The following is a 19,828-nucleotide window of genomic DNA, read 5'->3' on the forward strand; positions in this document are numbered from 1 at the left end:
TCTTGTTCAGCGTCTTGCTGAGTGCTGACAAGTCTGCCTCAAACTCTGATGAAGACGTCGACCTTAGCTGCAAGTGCAGCGAAGCGGGGGGCCACAAACTAAAGCTTGGTTCGTCGACAATGCTCTGCCTCAATTTCTAGCTGATTTCTTTGCCCTTCGAGTGGACAAAATAATTTTCAAAAATCGCTCTGGGAAGCGACAATTTTAATGACGCGGAGGAAGTAGTTTCCTGAAAGTCCTTTGCACGAGTGTTTCTCTCAGGACTTGGTGTTTTCTTTGATTAGCTCCTTTGCCCTGTCCTCTGTGAGATTCAAAGTGTGTCCGCCGGATTGGTCTCACTTACTGGAGATATCGACATGAGCTGCAGTTTCTTCGTCAGCGAATTGCTGGTGATAGCCCTTCACTAGGCGCTGTACTGTGCAAGCACTGAAATTCAAGCTCGCGAAGCGCTTTTTCAGCTTTTCTATACCTCCCCGGGGTAAACAATCTTTGCCATCAGACAGCGGGAAGTAGACAGAAACTGTATTCTCCATCGCACTGAAATGCGAACATCCTGACCTATTTTACGGACTCGAGCGGAGGTTGCAGTGTTTTCTTGCGCTGACGGAAGTGTTCGTCGGCGGCAGCTCCGTCAAAACGACTCAAACGAACCGATCGCAACTTCTGTGATGGTTTGGGCTGCCATGTCGTCGAATGAAATGGTCAATGGTTATGTTCGGATGGTGAATCGGTGGTTCCATGCCGTGTGACAGGCAGAACACCAAAAACCAAGTGAGAAGATAAGCGCCAATTTTAACTTGGCGGACCAAGTACTTGAAAAATTCTACTTAGCCAGCATCGCCTGCCACTTGGAGGCATGCGGATCGCTTGAAAACGAGATTTCTTGACCTAAATTTGAACGCACGTCTTGTTCAGCGTATTGTTGAGTGCTGAAGAGTCTGCCTCAAACTCTGATGAAGAGGTAGACCTTAGCTACAAGTGCAGCGAGGGGGGGGGGGGGCACAAAAAAAAGCATGGTCCGTCGGCAATGCTCTGCCTCAATTTCTAGCTGATTCATTTGCCCTTGAAGTGGACAAAATAAATTTGAAAAATCGCTCTGGGACGCGACAATTTTAATGATGCGGAGGAAGTAAGTTATTTCTATAACTTAGAACCTTCCAAGTTGGAAGGCTGTCGGAGGGCGCATCCAAGATGTGCTAGAGCTGTTACCAGTTACTTGTAGAACGTCAGTTCGCGCGCTCAGTGTCATGCAATGTTATCGCATGAGCTGATTGTTTAGTAGCTAGTGGTGCCAGTGGACATTATATAGCGTAACTTGTGGTTTCGGTCTTTGACCACATGCTGGTGAGCTGATCTACTCACCTCCCACCGCTTAAGGAGGTGCATATGTGCCTTGATCCTTGAAGGGTGGTGGCGTTCCTACGGATGCGGAAAACTCGGCCTCTAGCCGAGTCTGACGCGAACCGTGAAATTTCTCTGCGGTTTCTTCGTCCTTTTTTTTACTGTAGATAAATATTTCCTTCTGCCTTTTTTTGTGCTGATGCAGTAATGTTTTTAATAATAAACTGAGAGAATTGCCATCAGGCGTATTCAGAAATAACCCGAAACTCGACTCCGTGTAAGTATTCCAACCAACGATCCACCAATGTCGGACTGCAGACTTCTAAAGAATGTATGGTCATCAGCATTCGAATGGCAGGCTGAACAAGAACTTGAATTAAGAATTATTTCACTTGTGCCGTGTGATCAGAGCAGCTGCTTGTTCACTTGTTGATTGTGTGTGACCGCTGCTCCATTCCACACCTCTATCACTCTCAAACTCATTGCTAGAGAGGCCAAGCAGCACATTCTGCCCTCGGAGAAGTGGTATTTCAGTTTCGCTCACGATGGCTGTCATTACCTATGCTGCCACAGCGCCACGATCGATTCCTAAAAATTATAACAAATTGAAGAGGAGGCATCACTCCATCATTCTGTGCATAAAAGCATTGTGTCCATAAACATTCAGCTGAGCAGTGTTATCACTAAGAGACCTTTTATTTTTGTCTCTATTACTTTGTCACACAGGCACCTGAGCTATAATAAACTTAGTGAGCTGCCGTCGGGTCTTTTCACATACAATCCTGTTGTTCGCAGTGTGTAAGTATTGTGAATGTGGATTGAGAAGCACAATGTTTTTAGGAGAAATCTCACTGTGCCGCTAAACTATGACGGACTCCAAAAAATTAAAAGCCGTATCCAGTTTTCCCAGTGAGCAAATCCGCTTTGCTCGATGGACAAGGTTAAGAACAAATTAATTTTTAGGAAGTGAGCTTGAGCACCGCTCGATAGTGTTAACCAACGGCCTTCCAACTTGCATGCACCCGTACTACGTTGTACTCACATTTCGTTCCGTTGGCCTGGGTAGCTACTTGCATGCCCATGTTTGCCATAGCTACCCAGGCCCTTTATATTGCGTTGTTTCTCAGTCGATTCTCTCTCTCTTCAACTCGTTCTCTCTTCAATAACCTCTCTTCAATAATCACAAGTAAGTCGTTTCGTTCGTCCTGGTCTTACTTCCTCCGTATACAAAAACTTCATGACTTTTGTTTGAAAGCTGCGCACAGCTCTGGAATTGTTCCGTTTGACTCGGAATAACACGTGTGGCATTGTCTAACCTGTTTACAAGCTATATACAAAGAAAAAAGCAACTCAGAAGAATGAGATTGAGTTTTTTCAGAGTCTTCGTCGCTCATGTCATTGTCACCTGACGACGCCGACTCCCCATCGCCAACAGTCGCTGCTTGCGCTCGCATTTCATTCAGATTCTTGTCACCTGCAGTGATGATCTGACGCTAGACTTTGGCTACGTCCTCTTCATCTGTAGAGCTGTGTACGAATCGGTGTCAACTATATTCAGTTGTTCCAACCCGCGACCTCCATTATGCCGTGAAACGAGTCGCACAAGCACATCCACACGCTTCGCATTTTCTCGCCAGGATAATCCTCCCAAGCAATCTTCAATGGCTTCGAGGAGGTCCCTGTGATTCCCCTTGGCGACAAAGGAGACGTCTGACTTGAGAGAGGCGAAGAAAGCCAGGCCATCGACATTCTGATCCTGAGTCTGCGCTGGTTGCACGACGACTGAAATGTTTCATCTTGCCGTGCGAGCGAAACAAATCTATGTTCTCACGCCGCGTATATCTATGGGGCCGCGCACCGCAAGTACGAGCCTGGCCAGTTTCCTTGGTTTCAGGGCAGCGAGTGCCGCGTGACTCCATGTTCCAGCCACGAGCTACACTTCGTCACTTTGTCAGTTTCGAGCAAGTAAGTGTTAGTTTTTTTCATATGACTCTTGAGTTTCTGTCGGCAACGTCCTCACACGCAGGGCGTCCGTGGAGAATCTGTTCGGGATCAACCAAACAAACCTCGAGATGGACGTGGGTTGTCGATGACAGCCTTTGGCACCGTTCGTTGAGCAGGTTCTTGCTCAAAAACACTGTTAAAAAGTCACGAAGTTTTTGTATACGGAGGAAGTAGTCATCCCGTCTCTAATAAATGTCGTTCCCAATAACTTGTTCCCGCTGTCCGTTGTAATGTCTAGAGAAGATGTCGTCAGTCATCCTTCTTCGGACCCAACATTGGCGCCCAATGTGGGGCTCGAACCCACAACCCTGAGATTAATAGTCTCATGCTCTACCGACTTAATCTCAGGGTCGTGGGTTCGAGCCCCACGTTGGGCGCCAATGTTAGGTCCGAAGAAGGACGACTGGCGACATATTCTCCAGACATTACAGCGGACAACGGGAGCAAGTAGGTGGGAACGACATTTATTATAGACGATGAGACAAGAGACCAAGACGAACGAACGACTACGTTGAAGAGTGAGATTATTGAAGAGAGAGATCGACTGAGAAACAATGCAATATAAAGAGCCTGGGTAGCTATGGCAAACATGGGCGCGCAAGTAGCTACCCAGGCCAACGGTACGTAAGGTGTGTATGACATAGTACAGGTGCATGCAGGCCGGCTAGAAAAGGTACGGGAGGAGGTACCTAACATAATTATATAGCGTGATCTAGTACTTTTGTCCCTGTCTTTGCTCATTATTTAATTTTCTCCTTTTAGCACCAATATACTGATTGCAATAAACAGAACCAGCTGAAGGGATATTGTACAAAGGTTTTTTTGAAATGTCACAATTTGTTTTACCCTAAAGTCCGGTCAGTGCGTCCCGCCAAACCTCCTTTCGTGGTCGCTCTGGGGAGGCAGGGTGGTTGCGTTGTGAGGTAGTTTGTACTGGGGTCATACACACACACACACACACACACACACACACACACACACACACACACACACACACACACACACACGCGAAAACACAAACACGCGTGCACACACAAACACGCGCGCACACACACACACACACCACCCCCCCCCCACACACACACACCTATGCAGCGACTGTCGCAGTGAAGCTACAACGGCTTAGTGAAGGAAAATTCTATGTTGTTCATGCTGGCTGCAGCGCTAGGCACTGCAGTTCACCTGGCTCGCCATACAAGCAAAATGCGTCGTAACCCCAATGTTGCAAAAACAGAGAAAACTGTACGACTTCAGTCGCACCAGACCAGACGACCTTCACTTATATGGTCTTAAACGAGAGTTATCGATTCCATAATTCAGGGTGGAACGCACTGGCCAGACGGCGTTCCCTTATATGGTCGTACACGAGAGTTATCTATTCCGTAATTCATGGTGGAACGCACTCGCGAGACGGGGCGCTCAGGGGGTGCTTTACCGTGCTAAGCATCCTATTGCTACCAGATTCAGCCTTATGTTCTCTGTGCTGCCCTGATGAGTCCACAAAGGACGAAATTGTTCTGTCCACAGATTGAGTATATATGATTGACCCAACAGCAGGCCTGTTCCTATAACGGGTCGGGTTGGGTGTTCTCCCTATAACGGGTCGGTTTGAGTCGCATATATGCAGGGGCGTAGCAGCTGCTCCGGCCGGTCCTGCTTTGGCCGGACCACTTTTTCGCCCGACCACAACCACCATAGTAAAACAAAGCTAAAAGTGCCCAGAATGCAGGATTTTGCACCCTAATTTCCAAAAAATTCAGGGGGGACATCCCCCCGGACCCCCTCTGGCCAGACCACCGCCAACGGCGGTGCTACGCGCCTGAATATGCCAGCCCAGAGTGCACAGTGCTAGAGGTGCACATCGTATGCCTCACACAAATAATAGCTTTATAGCTAGCTCAGAGCACACAGCCTCATGTACACTCTGTGCTTCAAATATAGCAAAAAGCAGATGTAGAAGGTCAACTAAAGGAGAGCTGAAGATCAGTGGATCAACTAAAGGTTATGGCTACGCAATGCATATCAGAATATTCCCAAAATCTAAACAATAAATGCCGTTGCGCTCCACGTGCAGTGCAGAATCTACACATATACAGAGTAAACACGCATGTGTGTATTCAGGAAGGAGACCAAACACCTACTGTTTCGAAACAAGGAGTTACTTTGTTTGGTTTCTGGAAGCCGTGGAAGTTGACCGTCCTTCTCGGTCTCGTGCGTCAATGGGTGCCTCGGTTGGTGCGTTCCTGACATGACTACCAGCAAAGGAGCCGGCTGGCGAGTCGTCGGTGTCGGCAATGTCGTACAAGCGGAAGAAATTCTCTCGACACAAAGTAGCTACGCTCCCCCTATGCCACTGCGTCATCAGTGCCGCTGTGCCGGCTGCTCCGCCGAGGTTTACAGCTTTCTTGTAGTAAACGACGTCTCCTACATCATGCTCAAATGCAAATTCCTCTGGCGTCCATGCGAGCTCGAGCGGGTATGCTGCTCCTGTCTCTGGTGCTGTCGGGTGTGGCTCCTGATGGCCTAAAGGAATGTTCTCATCGTCGACCTCATCCTGATCGTCATTTGCTTCATCGGCCAAGTAACGTTAGTTCAGGTTTCCCTGACACTGGAGAAATTCCTTCTCGTCTGTGGTCAGATTACATCTCATACGGAGTTTTCCCGAGTAGGCTTCTGTGGGCGCGGTTGTTGTAGCTGTAGTAAAACAGCGGCAGCCGATCAGGCCAATTTGTATCTTCCAGCAGGTCACGTCTTAGGAATTGCGCCAGTGTCTGGTTGAGGCGCTCTACCCGGCCTTGACTGCCGGCCTAGACTTTGTGGGTGATACGGTTGGCCGTTGATCTTCTGTGCCCGCATCTCGTCCATGAGTGCCGACAAATCACCATTGTTGAATTCTTTCTCGTTGTCCGTTTGGAGAATTCTTGGAGGTCCGTACAAGTACATCGCAAAAGGATCACGCGGCACACTTCCTTCGCAGTCTTGGCTCTGATGGCACCACCCATCGCGAATCGGCTGTGACAGTCCACAATATTACAGACGTATTGGAAGCCTCGACTCGCTGGGAGCTTTTTCAAGTCCATTTGCCAGTGACTGTTTGGGTAAGTGGCCTTTATTGTTCTTCGTACCAACGTTGGCTTAGGCAAAGGATCCTGTTGGACACAGTGCTTAAATTTGAGTGTTTTGCGCACCCGTTGCAGTACTGTCTCTCGGATGATAGGATAATACGAACACCATAAGGATTCATTCGTCTCGGGTCCCCGATGATCAATACTATGTTCTTCTGCAATCTTGCTGATCAAATTCCTCCCTTGAGATGCATTTCCTGTGCGCAACGTTTAGCTCGTTTGACTTGTACTAGAGCTCGCCATACTCGTAGAAGTAGCTCTCAATAATGTTCTTGATACGTTGTTCATTAAGACTTCCATAGTTTCCATCTTCTATCAGCTGTTTCATTAGCCTCGCTGCTCCCCATGCTTTGTTCAGAGCTCTTGCCTTGCAAACTAGTATACACTCATCTAGGCCTGCCCAAAACGTTTCTGCATTTCGATCTTTTGTCTTTGATTTTACCCTGCTCGTTTTCCCTACTGCAATTCCACTGCCCTCCGCCTCCATCATGCTCTCCCCCTGTTCTTCCATATCCATCTTCGCTTCAGTATAATAGTAATAGTAGTCTTGGCATAACCCATCCCTCATCTCTTTCACAAGATCAATAGTTCCTTCCATTGCCTCTTTTCGTGTGAATGCAAAATTGAGTCACGGGTCATGGGGTCAATGAGGATTTCCTGGTTCTTTCATTTCCGTTATACAAGGTCATGGACCCCTTGCACTCAGAAGACCCAGTCATGACGTCATGAGTGCACTTGCATGACTTCCTTTTTTGGTCAAATCCGCCCTGCTATATGGAGCCGACCCGTTATAGGGGCCGACACGTTATAGGGGCCGACCTGTTATAGGGACCCACATATATCCTCTATAATGGTCTGTGTTGAAATTTTGAGCCCCTGATGAGAAGGGAACAAGAAGGTTTGATTCAAATGATTTTTGCTGTGTTCTTTCGGACTGATGTGGATGTTGTGTTCTTTCAGACAAATGTGAATGGCGTGGAGGCATAGACTTCATTAGAGACTCCATTCGGCCAATGTGCATTTGTTTTCTTTGCAATTTGCTTTTGCGACGAAATTTCTAGAAGCAAAATCTCTCTCGGAGAAGGTCCTCGTGGAAATCGGAAGAAACTGGGATAATTTAGGAACTGGTCTCAAAGAATTCGGAAATCTTTTGCATATGTGAAGCGCAGAAGGGGCCACGATCTTAATTGATGCGAATGTAGTACGCACTGTGAAGTCATAAACTCATGATCAACTTGTGGTTTTTACCAATAGTTTGCATGCGCTGACCCCAAAACACGGGGAATCTCCAAGTTCAGCTACCTTTGAAGTTTGAAGAGCTTTGGAGAGTGTCCTAAAATTCGGAGAGGGTATAAGAACTGTTCTGGAACTATTCCGAGAGGATTTAAAAGCGCACCCTAAAGGCAAGTTGACGAAGTGGCCACTTTTATTTCATTAAGAAACCTGATAAAAATTGAAAAAGAAGAAATCACATGGAAACGAGTTATGAAGCAACTATGTTATTTCTTCTATTTTAATTATAATTATTGGCTCAGTATCCGAGTTAAATTTGCACACTTGATAATAATGATAATCATTACTTGGAAGAGTAAATGAAAACTTATACTGAAAGGCCTGATTACACTTGATGATTGCTTATCTTTCATACTATTTGCTCTACATCCAGTTATTTCTACAGGAACCATTTCCGCCTGAATCACCATTTGTGTGAACTGGTAGCCCCAAGGGACTACATGAAAGCTGTCTACGACTTCCGCCCAAGCATAGAGGTCAAGAACTACATCAAAGAAAGTAAGTTGAGTGGATTCTTCTGAAAATCACGCTGTGTGCTCATGCTGTGTGCTCATGCTGTGTGCTAATTACAATGGAACTCGCGTACACATACACCTGCTTGGTAGTGTCCTTTTTTTGTCGCACGGATTTCCTCCCATGCGGCCCAGCACATACAAATGTGCACGGACACGAGGTACTCTATATGCCAGTCGACGTACACCAGTTGAAGCGGTCGCTACCGTCACTGAATCTATACTTGCAATTTCTGTGGATCTAGATGAGCTTGGGCTGTTCATTCATGCAACAAAGACTGTAACTCTCAACACCTATGTGTTTTAACCAACAGCGCCTGTGTTTGGAAAAAAGTCGAGAAAATAGCGATTTGAATTCCGCGCCAAAAAAATACGAAGTGGAGTGCGATGCTAGTTGCTGTTCTTGTTCTCCTCGGTCGACAGGACTGTTCTCGATGCATTTCTTTGTAGCAAGTTTATTTGTTCAATGTTGTATTCCATGTTGCGCTGAGTCGCGTAAAACCTATCGTCATTGATGTATCGAAGGAAGAGCCTAATGCGGAAGAAGACTGCATCCTCGCGCTGCATGCGCAGGATGATCTTTTTGTGGATTTGCGTCGGTAACAGAAGTAAGACGATGATGGCTACAGCGACGAGTCATTTGAGGGCGACACTTTCATCGAGCGTAAATTAATTGATGCTGGCAGTCCCACAAGCTGCAGGGACGAGAAGTTCTACTCTGATGATAAGTTTGGGCGGGTGTATTTTTATTTGTAACATTGTAAAACAGCTGGCCAACATTTTCAAATAGGGGTTTCAACTGCCAGATCATAACGTGAAGCAACTTAGAAGAATGTGTATGTGTGCAAAGTGTATCGGGGAATGCAAGGAGGGCGATATTGCAGGCTCGAATCCCATGTTAGGCCAAGCCGAAGAATCTACTTCATGATCCTCCCTTTTTTAAAGTAAAATTGGAGAGGGAGAGCGGATTTATATTTCTATCATTGTAAAAGACAGCTGGCCACCGTATTGAAATAGGGCTTTCAACTGCCAGATCATAACGTGAAGCAACTAGGAGGACTGTGTCTGCATGCAAAGTGTATCGAGGGAATGCATGCAGGGCGATAGTGCGGTTCGAATCCCATCTTAGGCCAAGCCAGGAAATACAATGTCATGTACTGCATGGTCATTCTGTTTTTTTCAGAAAGGAATGGGGAGGGTGGGGTATTTTTTTATTTCTATCATTGTATTGCAAAAAACTTTCCATCAGTTCGATTAGTAAGCATGATGACCTAGGCAAAAGGGCATAGTGAGGGCCCTGAGCTTTGAGGCTCTCTTGTTGTTTTCTTTCTATTGCTTTGTGCGCTTTGTGCGAGTTTTTGTAGGTAGGGTGTTGTACCTTTGCCAAGATCTAACATACTTGTCCCAGTGTTGGCACTAAAATGGCCATGTTATGTGAGCCGCACCACACTGAAAGGTGGCTTGGCGTTTTGCCAGCAAATCGGGAGAATCACCAAAACGTCACTGTTGGCAAAATTCTACTCGAGCGCGATCGCAAAACTATTTCACTTTCAAGTTTGCTAGCGGAGAGTAGAAGAATGAGGACTTTTTTATTTTTGTGCACCACTTCTTTTGTGTTCCCTCTTTTATCCTTGTGGGGCTTTCTCATCACAACCAGAGATCATAAGGGGCCGTCCGTAAATATCGATGTTTTTTTAGAGACGATATTGGTGCGTCTGGGGGGGGGGGGGGGGAGGGGGTTTGAGCCATGTGCGTCTTTTCGAGCATCAGAAAAATATCGATGTAAATATCTGAAGTTTCGCCGATCCCTGCACGCGGACGTCTAAATGGCTATACAAGAAATGTGAAACCAGCTTCCGTTCGCGGAGCTAAAACTCGCGACACACAATCAACAAAATCAAAAATTGGAAGCTGTACGCCCATGGCGAATTTCAAGAGCAAAAGAATGAGCTATTGATTGTGGAAATCGGCCGAACGATGCCTGCAGGAGACCTTTTTCAAGACGTAGAGGCAGTGCGAACAAACACGGACGAACTCCACAAAAGTTTCCAGTCTTCACTGTCTGAACAAGGATTTGAAAAAATTCAAGCCCGAGCGTAGCCGCTTTGGCTACACCAGTACACGATGAGTTGCACTTTGAACGCTTTTTGTACGATGAGTTGTAAAGTCATAATGCTCTCCTTCTCAATTAGACCATATAAATACTGCAAACTTGCCATCTTGGGTTCATATTATTGACAAAAAAAGGAAAAAAATGAGCATCCAAAAATATAGATTCCATGATCTAGATGTACATGTGCGTCTTCTGGGGGGGGAGGGGGGGGGGGGTCAAGGGAGAGAAGCACCAATATCGTCTCTGAAAAAACATCGATATTTACGGACGGCCCCTAATGGAGCTTTCTATAAAATGTGGAGGAAAGCAGGATGACATTCTGTATCCGTCTGCACAACGGTTTGGGCTAAACAATGAGTTTAGGGTCGCTACGTTCAACGTACGAGGACTCACTGCGCCGTGGAAGAGGCACTCGCTCGAACGAGACCTGAAGCGGTATCGAGTTGATGTTTGTGCAGTCCAAGAAACAAAAATTTGTGAAGCAAATTGTACCGTGTTACCGCTGGGGTACCGGCTCATAACGTTCGCTCAGGACCATGGATATCAGCGAGGAGTAGGCATTGTCGTCGCTCCTCGTCTGGACCCGTTCCTGTCAAGATACTGGAGCGTTGGTGAGAGAATTGGTGTTGCGGAATTTGTTTTCCCTTGCAACAAAAATAATAGTAATTGTAAACCAACTCACAACACGGTACGTGTCATAAGTGCATATGGCCCTACCACTGTTTCCTGTGAAGGGAACCCATCGCTGAGAGAGGAGTTCTACAGCGCCTTGTCGACTGTATGGAAAGATACAACAAGAAGCGGAGTTCTATGCTTCATCGCTGGAGACTTCAACAGCAAAGTTGGAATTCGTAAGAGAGCTGATGAAAGTAAATGGCTAGGCTCCTTCAGCAGAGGCGCCAGAAATGATAACGGACAACACATGTTGGAATGGTCAATTGAAAATGATGCCTTCTTGGCCAATACAGCTTTTCAACACCGCCAGAGCCACCGCACTACATGGACGGGTTGGCGGCGACCTGGGAGTGGAGAAGTTGGCCCACAACCTGTCTACAACCAGATCGATTTTGTTCTTTGCCGTACGCAACAGAAGCCACTGCTGTGTAATGCACGTAGCTATGCAGGCTGCGAGACACCAACGGACCACAGAATAGTCATTGCCACACTGCAGCTTCGTGCGTTATTTCCAATTTGGCGGAAGGGAAACCAGACAACTAAGCGTAGCTTCAACACCTCGATGTTTACTCAGAACCCCCAGGTCTGTAGTCAATTCCAGGAGGAGGTAGACAAAGCACTGGCAACGCAACAAACGCAGCAGGGAACTGTTTCAGCTGAGGCACGTTTCGGAGGTGTGAGGGATGCACTGGAGTCGGCTGCAACAAAAACAGTTGGATATAAAAAGAGAGCCGAATGTAGCCGAAAAGCCCATGATCCTGGCATAGCCCTTCTATCAGCACAACAAAAAGAACTGCGGGTAAAAATCGACTCGACAAAATGCCCAGACGGGAGGAAATCACTGAAACGCGATCGGAATCAGATATTACACCAGATACGAGATATCGCCGGGAACAACTCTGAAGCCCGCCTGGACTCCTTCGCTCAAGAAGTAGAGAAGCTGAAAAACAATGCAAGGGTCTTTCAAGCAGCCTCTTTGCTGCGGCGGCAGTCTCCCGCGCCATTGGTTGTTCAGGACGCTCTTGGACGGATAATCGCCAACGATAAAGAAGCGGCAGAGAAGGTAGCTGACCACTTCAGGCAGCAGTTTCGGGATCCATCTGCAGTAAATGATATTCTGAGACCGCTGGGCTCGAAGTATCTTGAAGATAGGATCAGCGCTGCGGAGGTTGCCCTGGCAATTAGATTACTCAAATCGCAGAGGGCAGCTGGGCCGGATGGCATCCCCGGGGACCTGTTCAAGCATGCTGGTGAGAGGGTCGCACATGAGATCGCTGCCATTCTAAACCAATGTTTTGCGGATGGCAGTGGAATGGATCTTGGATGTGGAACACTAATCCCGCTCCCGAAACCAGGGAAACCCAGAGGGCCGCTAACCAGTATCAGGCCAATAATACTCTTGAACTCTATACGCAAATGCCTGTCAACAATCACACTTCGCAGGATTATGCCAAAGATTGACTCCTACCTATCTCCAACCCAGAGCGCTTCCCGTCCGAGTCGGAGTACTGCGGATATTGTCTGTTGTGGCCGGTGGCTGGCAGCCAAGGCTGAACGTTTCAAGTGGCAATGTACGGTCCTCGGAATGGATATGAGCAAGGCGTTCGACACAGTGCAGCGGGGAAGATTGGTGGAGGTAATGAAACAAATAGTTAACACAGATTAGGTACGAATGGTGGAGATGTTGTTGCACAACACAAGGCTAAGAGTGAAGATAAAGAATGCGCTCTCGGCAGAATTTCCAACATCAATAGGCATCCCACAAGGAGATAGTTTGTCGCCGGTGCTATTCACCTGTTATCTCGAAGCGACAATGCGTTGCCTGCGTCCCAGGATATCGCCAAGACCTGCCATACTGAATATTGGAGGGACAGCCTACACGACTGTCGATATGTCCATACCTTGCGAAACAGCATACATGGACGACGTTAACCTGTACTCCACGGACCGTCAACATCTAGCGTGCGCACTAACAGAGGCAGAGGTAGTTTTCAAAGAGTGGAACCTCAACATCAACCCTACCAAGACCGAGTGGACCCATCTATACCAAGAAGAGGCTGTTGCAAGAAGAGGTGAGGAACGATGGAGGTCCACCCGGTTGCTTGGTTCACTGTACGGAGTCACAGAAGACCTCAAGCGCCGGCGCCAGCAAGCCGCAGCTGCCTTCAACACACTTGTCAACCTGTGGATGCGGAGACAAGTTATCTCTGAAGCAACCCGCCTGAGGTTGTTTGATACATTTGTGCTATCTATTTTGACCTACAACTGTGGCGTGTGGGTGCTTTCATCCCGGGATGCTACAGCAATGGATGCGTTCCACAGAAAGCAGCTCCGCCGTCTATTAGGGATATCTTACCCGGAAATTATCACCAACACAGACCTATATACCCGCTGCAATGCCGAGCCAATATCCGTACTAAGCAGAAGAGCACGGTGGAAACTGTTTGGTCATATTCTACGCCTCCCTGAAGCAACTCCAGCGCAGGTGAGCATGACAGCGTATTTCCAGCGACAGAATCGGGGCTGGCTCGGACGCCCGCGCATCACCCTACCAGTGGTGATAGACAACGAATTAGCCAAGGCAACGTCCATGCGTCTCCGGAGTCTGAAGGACCTGGAGACACTGCGTTTGGTGGCTCGGAACAGGCAATCATTCAACGATATAATCGCACAGGTCACATTGTAGAGTGCAGATCACCTAGTGCTTTCAACAATAATAACGTACTTCCACATTATGGGAATTTGGTATAACCCCACCCCGTCATTGTTGAATATTCGATAATAGCGTGGATTTCCCCAACAATATATTTTCATTTTTTGTTATCCTCTCCCATGCCGTTGTACATAAGCGGCTTGCCGCGGATATGTCAATACTGTGCGCCCTACCCTCTTTCACAAGGAAGACTAGTATATTCGTAGTAGTTGTGTTTCTCATCGTGGCCACAACTAGAACGGCTAGTATAGCTGTGGGGAGACGTCTACAAGCCTTCCGACCATCATTCAGACAAGTTGCCTAGTGAGTTGGCCCTTGCTGCAATGTTTCACTTTGTTTCGGCCACCTTCTAATGTTCATGAAGTGACGCACTGGATTCCTAATTTTCCTCATTTCAAGGAATTAGTGCCACACAATGAAGCGATGCATTGACTCTACCTGCTAGCATTCCGTCCTGTGGCGCATTCTACCACTATCCTTGCTGGGAAGGAGAATGACTTGGACTTGTAGGACGGACAAAGAAATCAGTGCAGCTTTCAACCGATGTGCAGTCTGCGGGACCTAGGTGCACGGGCAGAACACCACTAGAGCTCAATCTCTGGCAAAATACTATGAGCTACATGAAAGCATTAATTCCCGTAGCTATGCAAAGAGACGTTCCTTCAGCAACGTCTGGCGCTAACCAGGGTCCACACAGCTTTAATTCCGTGTTTGTTTGTTTGTTTGTGCCATCGGCATGCCTGGCGCTATCCCGTACCTGTCCCATACCGTACCATCAAAGACAGCTGGCCACAATATTCAAAGAGGACTGTCAAATGCAAGATCATAACGTGAAGCAACTTGGAAGAATGAGTATGTATGCGAAGTGTATTGGGGAAATGCATGCAGGGCGATAGTGCGGGTTCGAATCCCAGGTTATGTCTTGATAAAATAGGAGAAATGAATATTTGTAACATCCCTATGCTTTCTTGCCTATTACTTCATTGCTGATTGATGTGTGTGCTTGTGATTTGTTGCAGACCTATCTGAATCCTTCTGTCACAGTAGCTGTGAAAGCATACCAAAGAATGAGCCTACCTGCGAGAGTGGTTGCATCGGGACTGTCTATAATTATACTTGTGTTGGTAAGTTGTCCAGTGTATACAAGGACCTTGTTGTTCTGTGCAAGGACAACAGATATAATCTCAATGCATAATTACATAGGGCCTGCCGGCTCAGAACCCAAAACAGGCTGGCTAGGGAAGCTCTTAGATTTTGCTGAGATCTTGAGCAGGTATACTTTGGTGTCCACGGCAACCATGGGGAAGGATTTGTTGCTGGAGATTTGTTCACGCCTACACCTAAAAAAGGCCCAAAAAATAAGAATTAATTCAAAAAGAGAAGAAAACACATTAGAACGAGTTATGCAGCAACTATCCACGACTGTAACAAGATGATAAAGAGTCAGAATGTGCGATACTAGGGTACACAACTGACAGGCTACTGAGACACTTGCTGTATACCTCGTTCTCATGTGTTTCTTCTCTTTTTTACATTTAATACTGGCTCAGTATCTTTCTCTCTATCTTGCATAATCCTACTTGCTAATCGTTTGTTTGCAGTTATGAAAAGCCACTAACGTTCCCATCCTCTGTGCCTTGTTCTCGTCATCCAATCACTTTCTTGATGCTGTTTTTGGTGCTTATGCTGATGCTGATGCCGCTTGTAATGCTACTGCCGCACAACAAACTCCAGTGCCTACACCAGGTGAGATTGAAATCATTGAATTCAACTTGCCTGCGTCATACTTCCTCTGCATCAACTAAATGTGTGTTTATCTTTTAAGTGCCTGTTAGCCATCATTCTTAGAAACTGGGAACATTTACATGGGAAACTGGATCCAAGACCCTAGAGAAGAAACTGACATCTTTCATAACTTGCTTTTGATCATGGCTTAAACCTGTTTGCTCAAAACATCTCCTACATCGAGTAACACATTCAAAGATGTTCTAGCTTCCATGATACCTTCACACGTGATGCCAGTTTGCGAAGCCGGTGCACCTATTCCACACATTATGGTTTCTTTACTGGAAATCCTGTACACAGCAGCTACATTTCCGCCAGGGTCTGTAATCGAGTGGCTCTGCCAGCCATGACTCGTTACAGCCTCTGTCAGCTATGGCGTCACTGTTATTGCAGTAACCATGACCAGTTACAAACTCTGTCCACCACGACTTGTTACAAATTCCGTCAACCATGACCTTTTACAAACTCTGTCAACCATGACTCGTCACAAACTCTGTGAACCATTACTCGTTACAATGTACATGTACAGCCTCTGTCAACCATGACTGGTTACATGCCAGCTCAGTAATTAGGCTAAGGCCTGTGGAGAATCCATAAATAAATATACAAAGTATGTAGATACACAGTCTATGCATGCCTGGTCACACGTCTCTAGCTAGGTGATAATGAACTGCTGTAAGACAAGGGAATAAAACCAGGGAGTAAATAAACTATTATTTTTTATGAGTCAGATTTCTTCGTTATAGTAAGTTCTGTTGGGGCTGTAAGGCCTCATATGTGTTATATGCTCATACATATGCTCATACATAGTGGGACCATTGTTATTAGGCTAGGGCCTGTTTTGGACTTCCCACTCTAAATAAAGAATACAAACAAACAAACAAACATGCCTGAAGACTGCAAGATCGTGAACATATGTGCCCGGATTAGCGAAAATCATCAATGGTGTTTGATATCAAATTCATCAAAAAGTGACGTTGAAACAAACATTTAAACTAGTGATATTTCTTCGTTATTGCAAGTGGAACACTAATCCCGCTCCCGAAACCAGGGAAACCCAGAGGGCCGCTAACCAGTATCAGGCCAATAATACTCTTGAACTCTATACGCAAATGCCTGTCAACAATCACACTTCGCAGGATTATGCCAAAGATTGACTCCTACCTATCTCCAACCCAGAGCGCTTCCCGTCCGGGTCGGAGTACCGCGGATATTGTCTGGTGTGGCCGGTGGCTGGCAGCCAAGGCTGAACGTTTCAAGTGGCAATGTACGGTCCTCGGAATGGATATGAGCAAGGCGTTCGACACAGTGCAGCGGGGAAGATTGGTGGAGGTAATGAAACAAATAGTTAACACAGATGAGGTACGAATGGTGGAGATGTTGTTGCACAACACAAGGCTAAGAGTGAAGATAAAGAATGCGCTCTCGGCAGAATTTCCAACAGCAATAGGCATCCCACAAGGAGATAGTTTGTCGCCGGTGCTATTCACCTGTTATCTCGAAGCGACAATGCGTTGCCTGCGTCCCAGGATATCGCCAAGACCTGCCATACTGAATATTGGAGGGACAGCCTACACGACTGTCGATATGTCCATACCTTGCGAAACAGCATACATGGACGACGTTAACCTGTACTCCACGGACCGTCAACATCTAGCGTGCGCACTAACAGAGGCAGAGGTAGTGTTCAAAGAGTGGAACCTCAACATCAACCCTACCAAGACCGAGTGGACCCATCTATACCAAGAAGAGGATGTTGCAAGAAGAAGTGAGGAACGATGGAGGTCCACCCGGTTGCTTGGTTCACTGTACGGAGTCACAGAAGACCTCAAGCGCCGGCGCCAGCAAGCCGCAGCTGCCTTCAACACACTTGTCAACCTGTGGATGCGGAGACAAGTTATCTCTGAAGCAACCCGCCTGAGGTTGTTTGATGCATTTGTGCTATCTATTTTGACCTACAACTGCGGCGTGTGGGTGCTTTCATCCCGGGATGCTACAGCAATGGATGCGTTCCACAGAAAGCAGCTCTGCCGTCTATTAGGGATATCTTACCCGGAAATTATCTCCAACACAGACCTATATGCCCGCTGCAATGCCGAGCCAATATCCGTACTAAGCAGAAGAGCACGGTGGAAACTGTTTGGTCATACTCTACGCCTCCCTGAAGCAACTCCAGCACAGGTGAGCATGACAGCGTATTTCCAGCGACAGAATCGGGGCTGGCTCGGACGCCTGTGCATCACCCTACCAGTGGTGATAGACAACGAATTAGCTAAGGCAACGTCCATGCGTCTCCGGAGTCTGAAGGACCTGGAGACACTGCGTTTGGTGGCTCGGAACAGGCAATCATTCAACGATATAATCGCACAGGTCACATTGTAGAGTGCAGATCACCTAGTGCTTTCAACAATAATAACGTACTTCCACATTATGGGAATTTGGTATAACCCCACACCCGTCATTGTTGAATATTCGATAATAGCGTGGATTTCCCCAACAATAATTATATTTTCATTGTTTGCTATCCTCTCCCATGCCGTTGTACATAAGTGGCTTGCCGCGGATATGTCAATACTACTACTACTACTATTGCAAGTGGTTGTGGGGCTGTAAAGCCTCCTATGTGTTATTTGCGGATATGATAGTACAGTTGTGGCAAGTGAAATGCGACACTTGGCATAAGGGACTGCACCATGCAGTCTGCAGCCCCTGCCGCCCTGCATACGTACAGTACATGTGTTACATACAACTTTTAAATATCTGTCTGATGATAAAACTCGTACTCATCACAGTCAAGGTTCAAAAGGTGCTGGCAAAAATGAATTGGGATTGGATACCAATACTCCTTACGTGTACCATTTGTGAACTGCGTGTATCTACGCTGCGACCTTTCGATCTGTTCGGGATGCATACGGCTCTATAGTACAAATTAGGTGCAGTGCATTACATCATTGGTGTCCATTTGTGGCGTTGTCCCCTATGGCAAGTGTCGGATTTCACTTGCCACGACTGTATATCCTCTTTTTAACATGTGGATTTTGGACAACTTATTGGCGATTCGTTGTGATAATGTGCACAGCTATAATTCTAACGAGTTCTTAAAATTGGCTGATTTACGTGTTCCAAAGATAACGGCTATCATTTCAACTATAAATCTCCGTGCTTGCTAGCAACACTAGATTTATACATTTCTGTAGAACTTTTTCTCTTTCAACGAGGAGATTTCTCCCCGTCACCTCGTTAGATTTAGCACTTGGTTATATAAAAGGCTTTTACAGTGACATACCTTACAGTTCCACCTCCAAATATGGGAATAATCACGTTACATAATAATAGTGGTATGCTAGATGTGAATAAAAATTATTGTTAAAATTGAGCTCTCTGATTTGTTTTGTCTCTCAGAGGTGAATAAGACCAATCCAGCCTTCGCTGAATATAATGACACAATGGTTGCTGTCTACCTCCCAGCCGAAAAGCCTGGCTACTCAAGACAGCTGGTGGGGATTGGACAACATGGTTCGGTGACTGTTACGCAGGAATACCAAAATTCTCACGTTGGTGAGCTTAGCTATGTGTTGCTCAACCCAGGCTATGAGAGGTACGGTTTCCAATATGTTCGTGGCAGCGATGGTCGTAGGTCACCTGTCGGTGCCGAGTTCTCAGTGGGTAAGTACTTTAAGGTAGCAGCCTGGTCGTAAATTTCATATGGAATTCAATTGACCGTAACTTTGGTGTCTCTCAATGCATTTGAGTAAAATTTGCACCACACACTCCTGCCCCTATGCTGGCCCTCTGGACATGATTTCAAAGTTCTTGCGCCTCACTGACAGACTTTCCAGGTCGGAAAAACTCAAAATTCTGGCATAACGCCACGGTGTGCGAGCCAGCCAGGAGCCAAAAAATGCATTTACAATTGTTTTCACATTTTCTTGCCCATTCTGTCCGTGCGCGGGATCCAAACCTAAAAAAGTCCAGAAGCAGCCATGGGTGGTGGGATAAGACCCTTCAACGTGGCCCTGGAATCTGTCACAACGGCAGGAGTGGGCGTTCTCCCACACACTCCCACAGACCCAAGTCAATTTGTGAATTTTTTAGGTTTAGGGCGTGCTACGAGGCCGTACCTTTGATACAACATCCAGTGCTGGGACCTCCACAGCAAGCCATTTCCAAACCGAACCCAGGATACCCTCTAAAATCGGCAAAGACTACCACTCACGTTCCACTACTGCCTAGTACCGAATCCTACCTGACTTCTTGATACGACTAA

General features: G+C 46.6%; 1 protein-coding gene across 1 annotated transcript in view; it reads left to right on the forward strand.

Annotated features, from left to right (window-relative positions):
- LOC135820242 (platelet glycoprotein Ib alpha chain-like) overlaps positions 1-19,259 on the forward strand; it is a 33,037-nt gene extending 13,778 nt beyond the window's left edge. Inside the window, exons 4-8 of the mRNA XM_065333558.1 lie at positions 1,547-1,618; positions 2,068-2,139; positions 8,137-8,261; positions 14,796-14,900; positions 18,964-19,259. Of these exons, the coding sequence (XP_065189630.1) occupies positions 1,547-1,618; positions 2,068-2,139; positions 8,137-8,261; positions 14,796-14,900; positions 18,964-19,259 (670 nt within the window). The remainder of the gene's footprint in view (positions 1-1,546; positions 1,619-2,067; positions 2,140-8,136; positions 8,262-14,795; positions 14,901-18,963) is intronic.
- Positions 19,260-19,828: the final 569 nt, after the last annotated feature.

The sequence above is a fragment of the Sycon ciliatum genome, chromosome 6 (genome assembly GCF_964019385.1).
Source record: "Sycon ciliatum chromosome 6, ocSycCili1.1, whole genome shotgun sequence".
Taxonomy (NCBI): domain Eukaryota; kingdom Metazoa; phylum Porifera; class Calcarea; order Leucosolenida; family Sycettidae; genus Sycon; species Sycon ciliatum.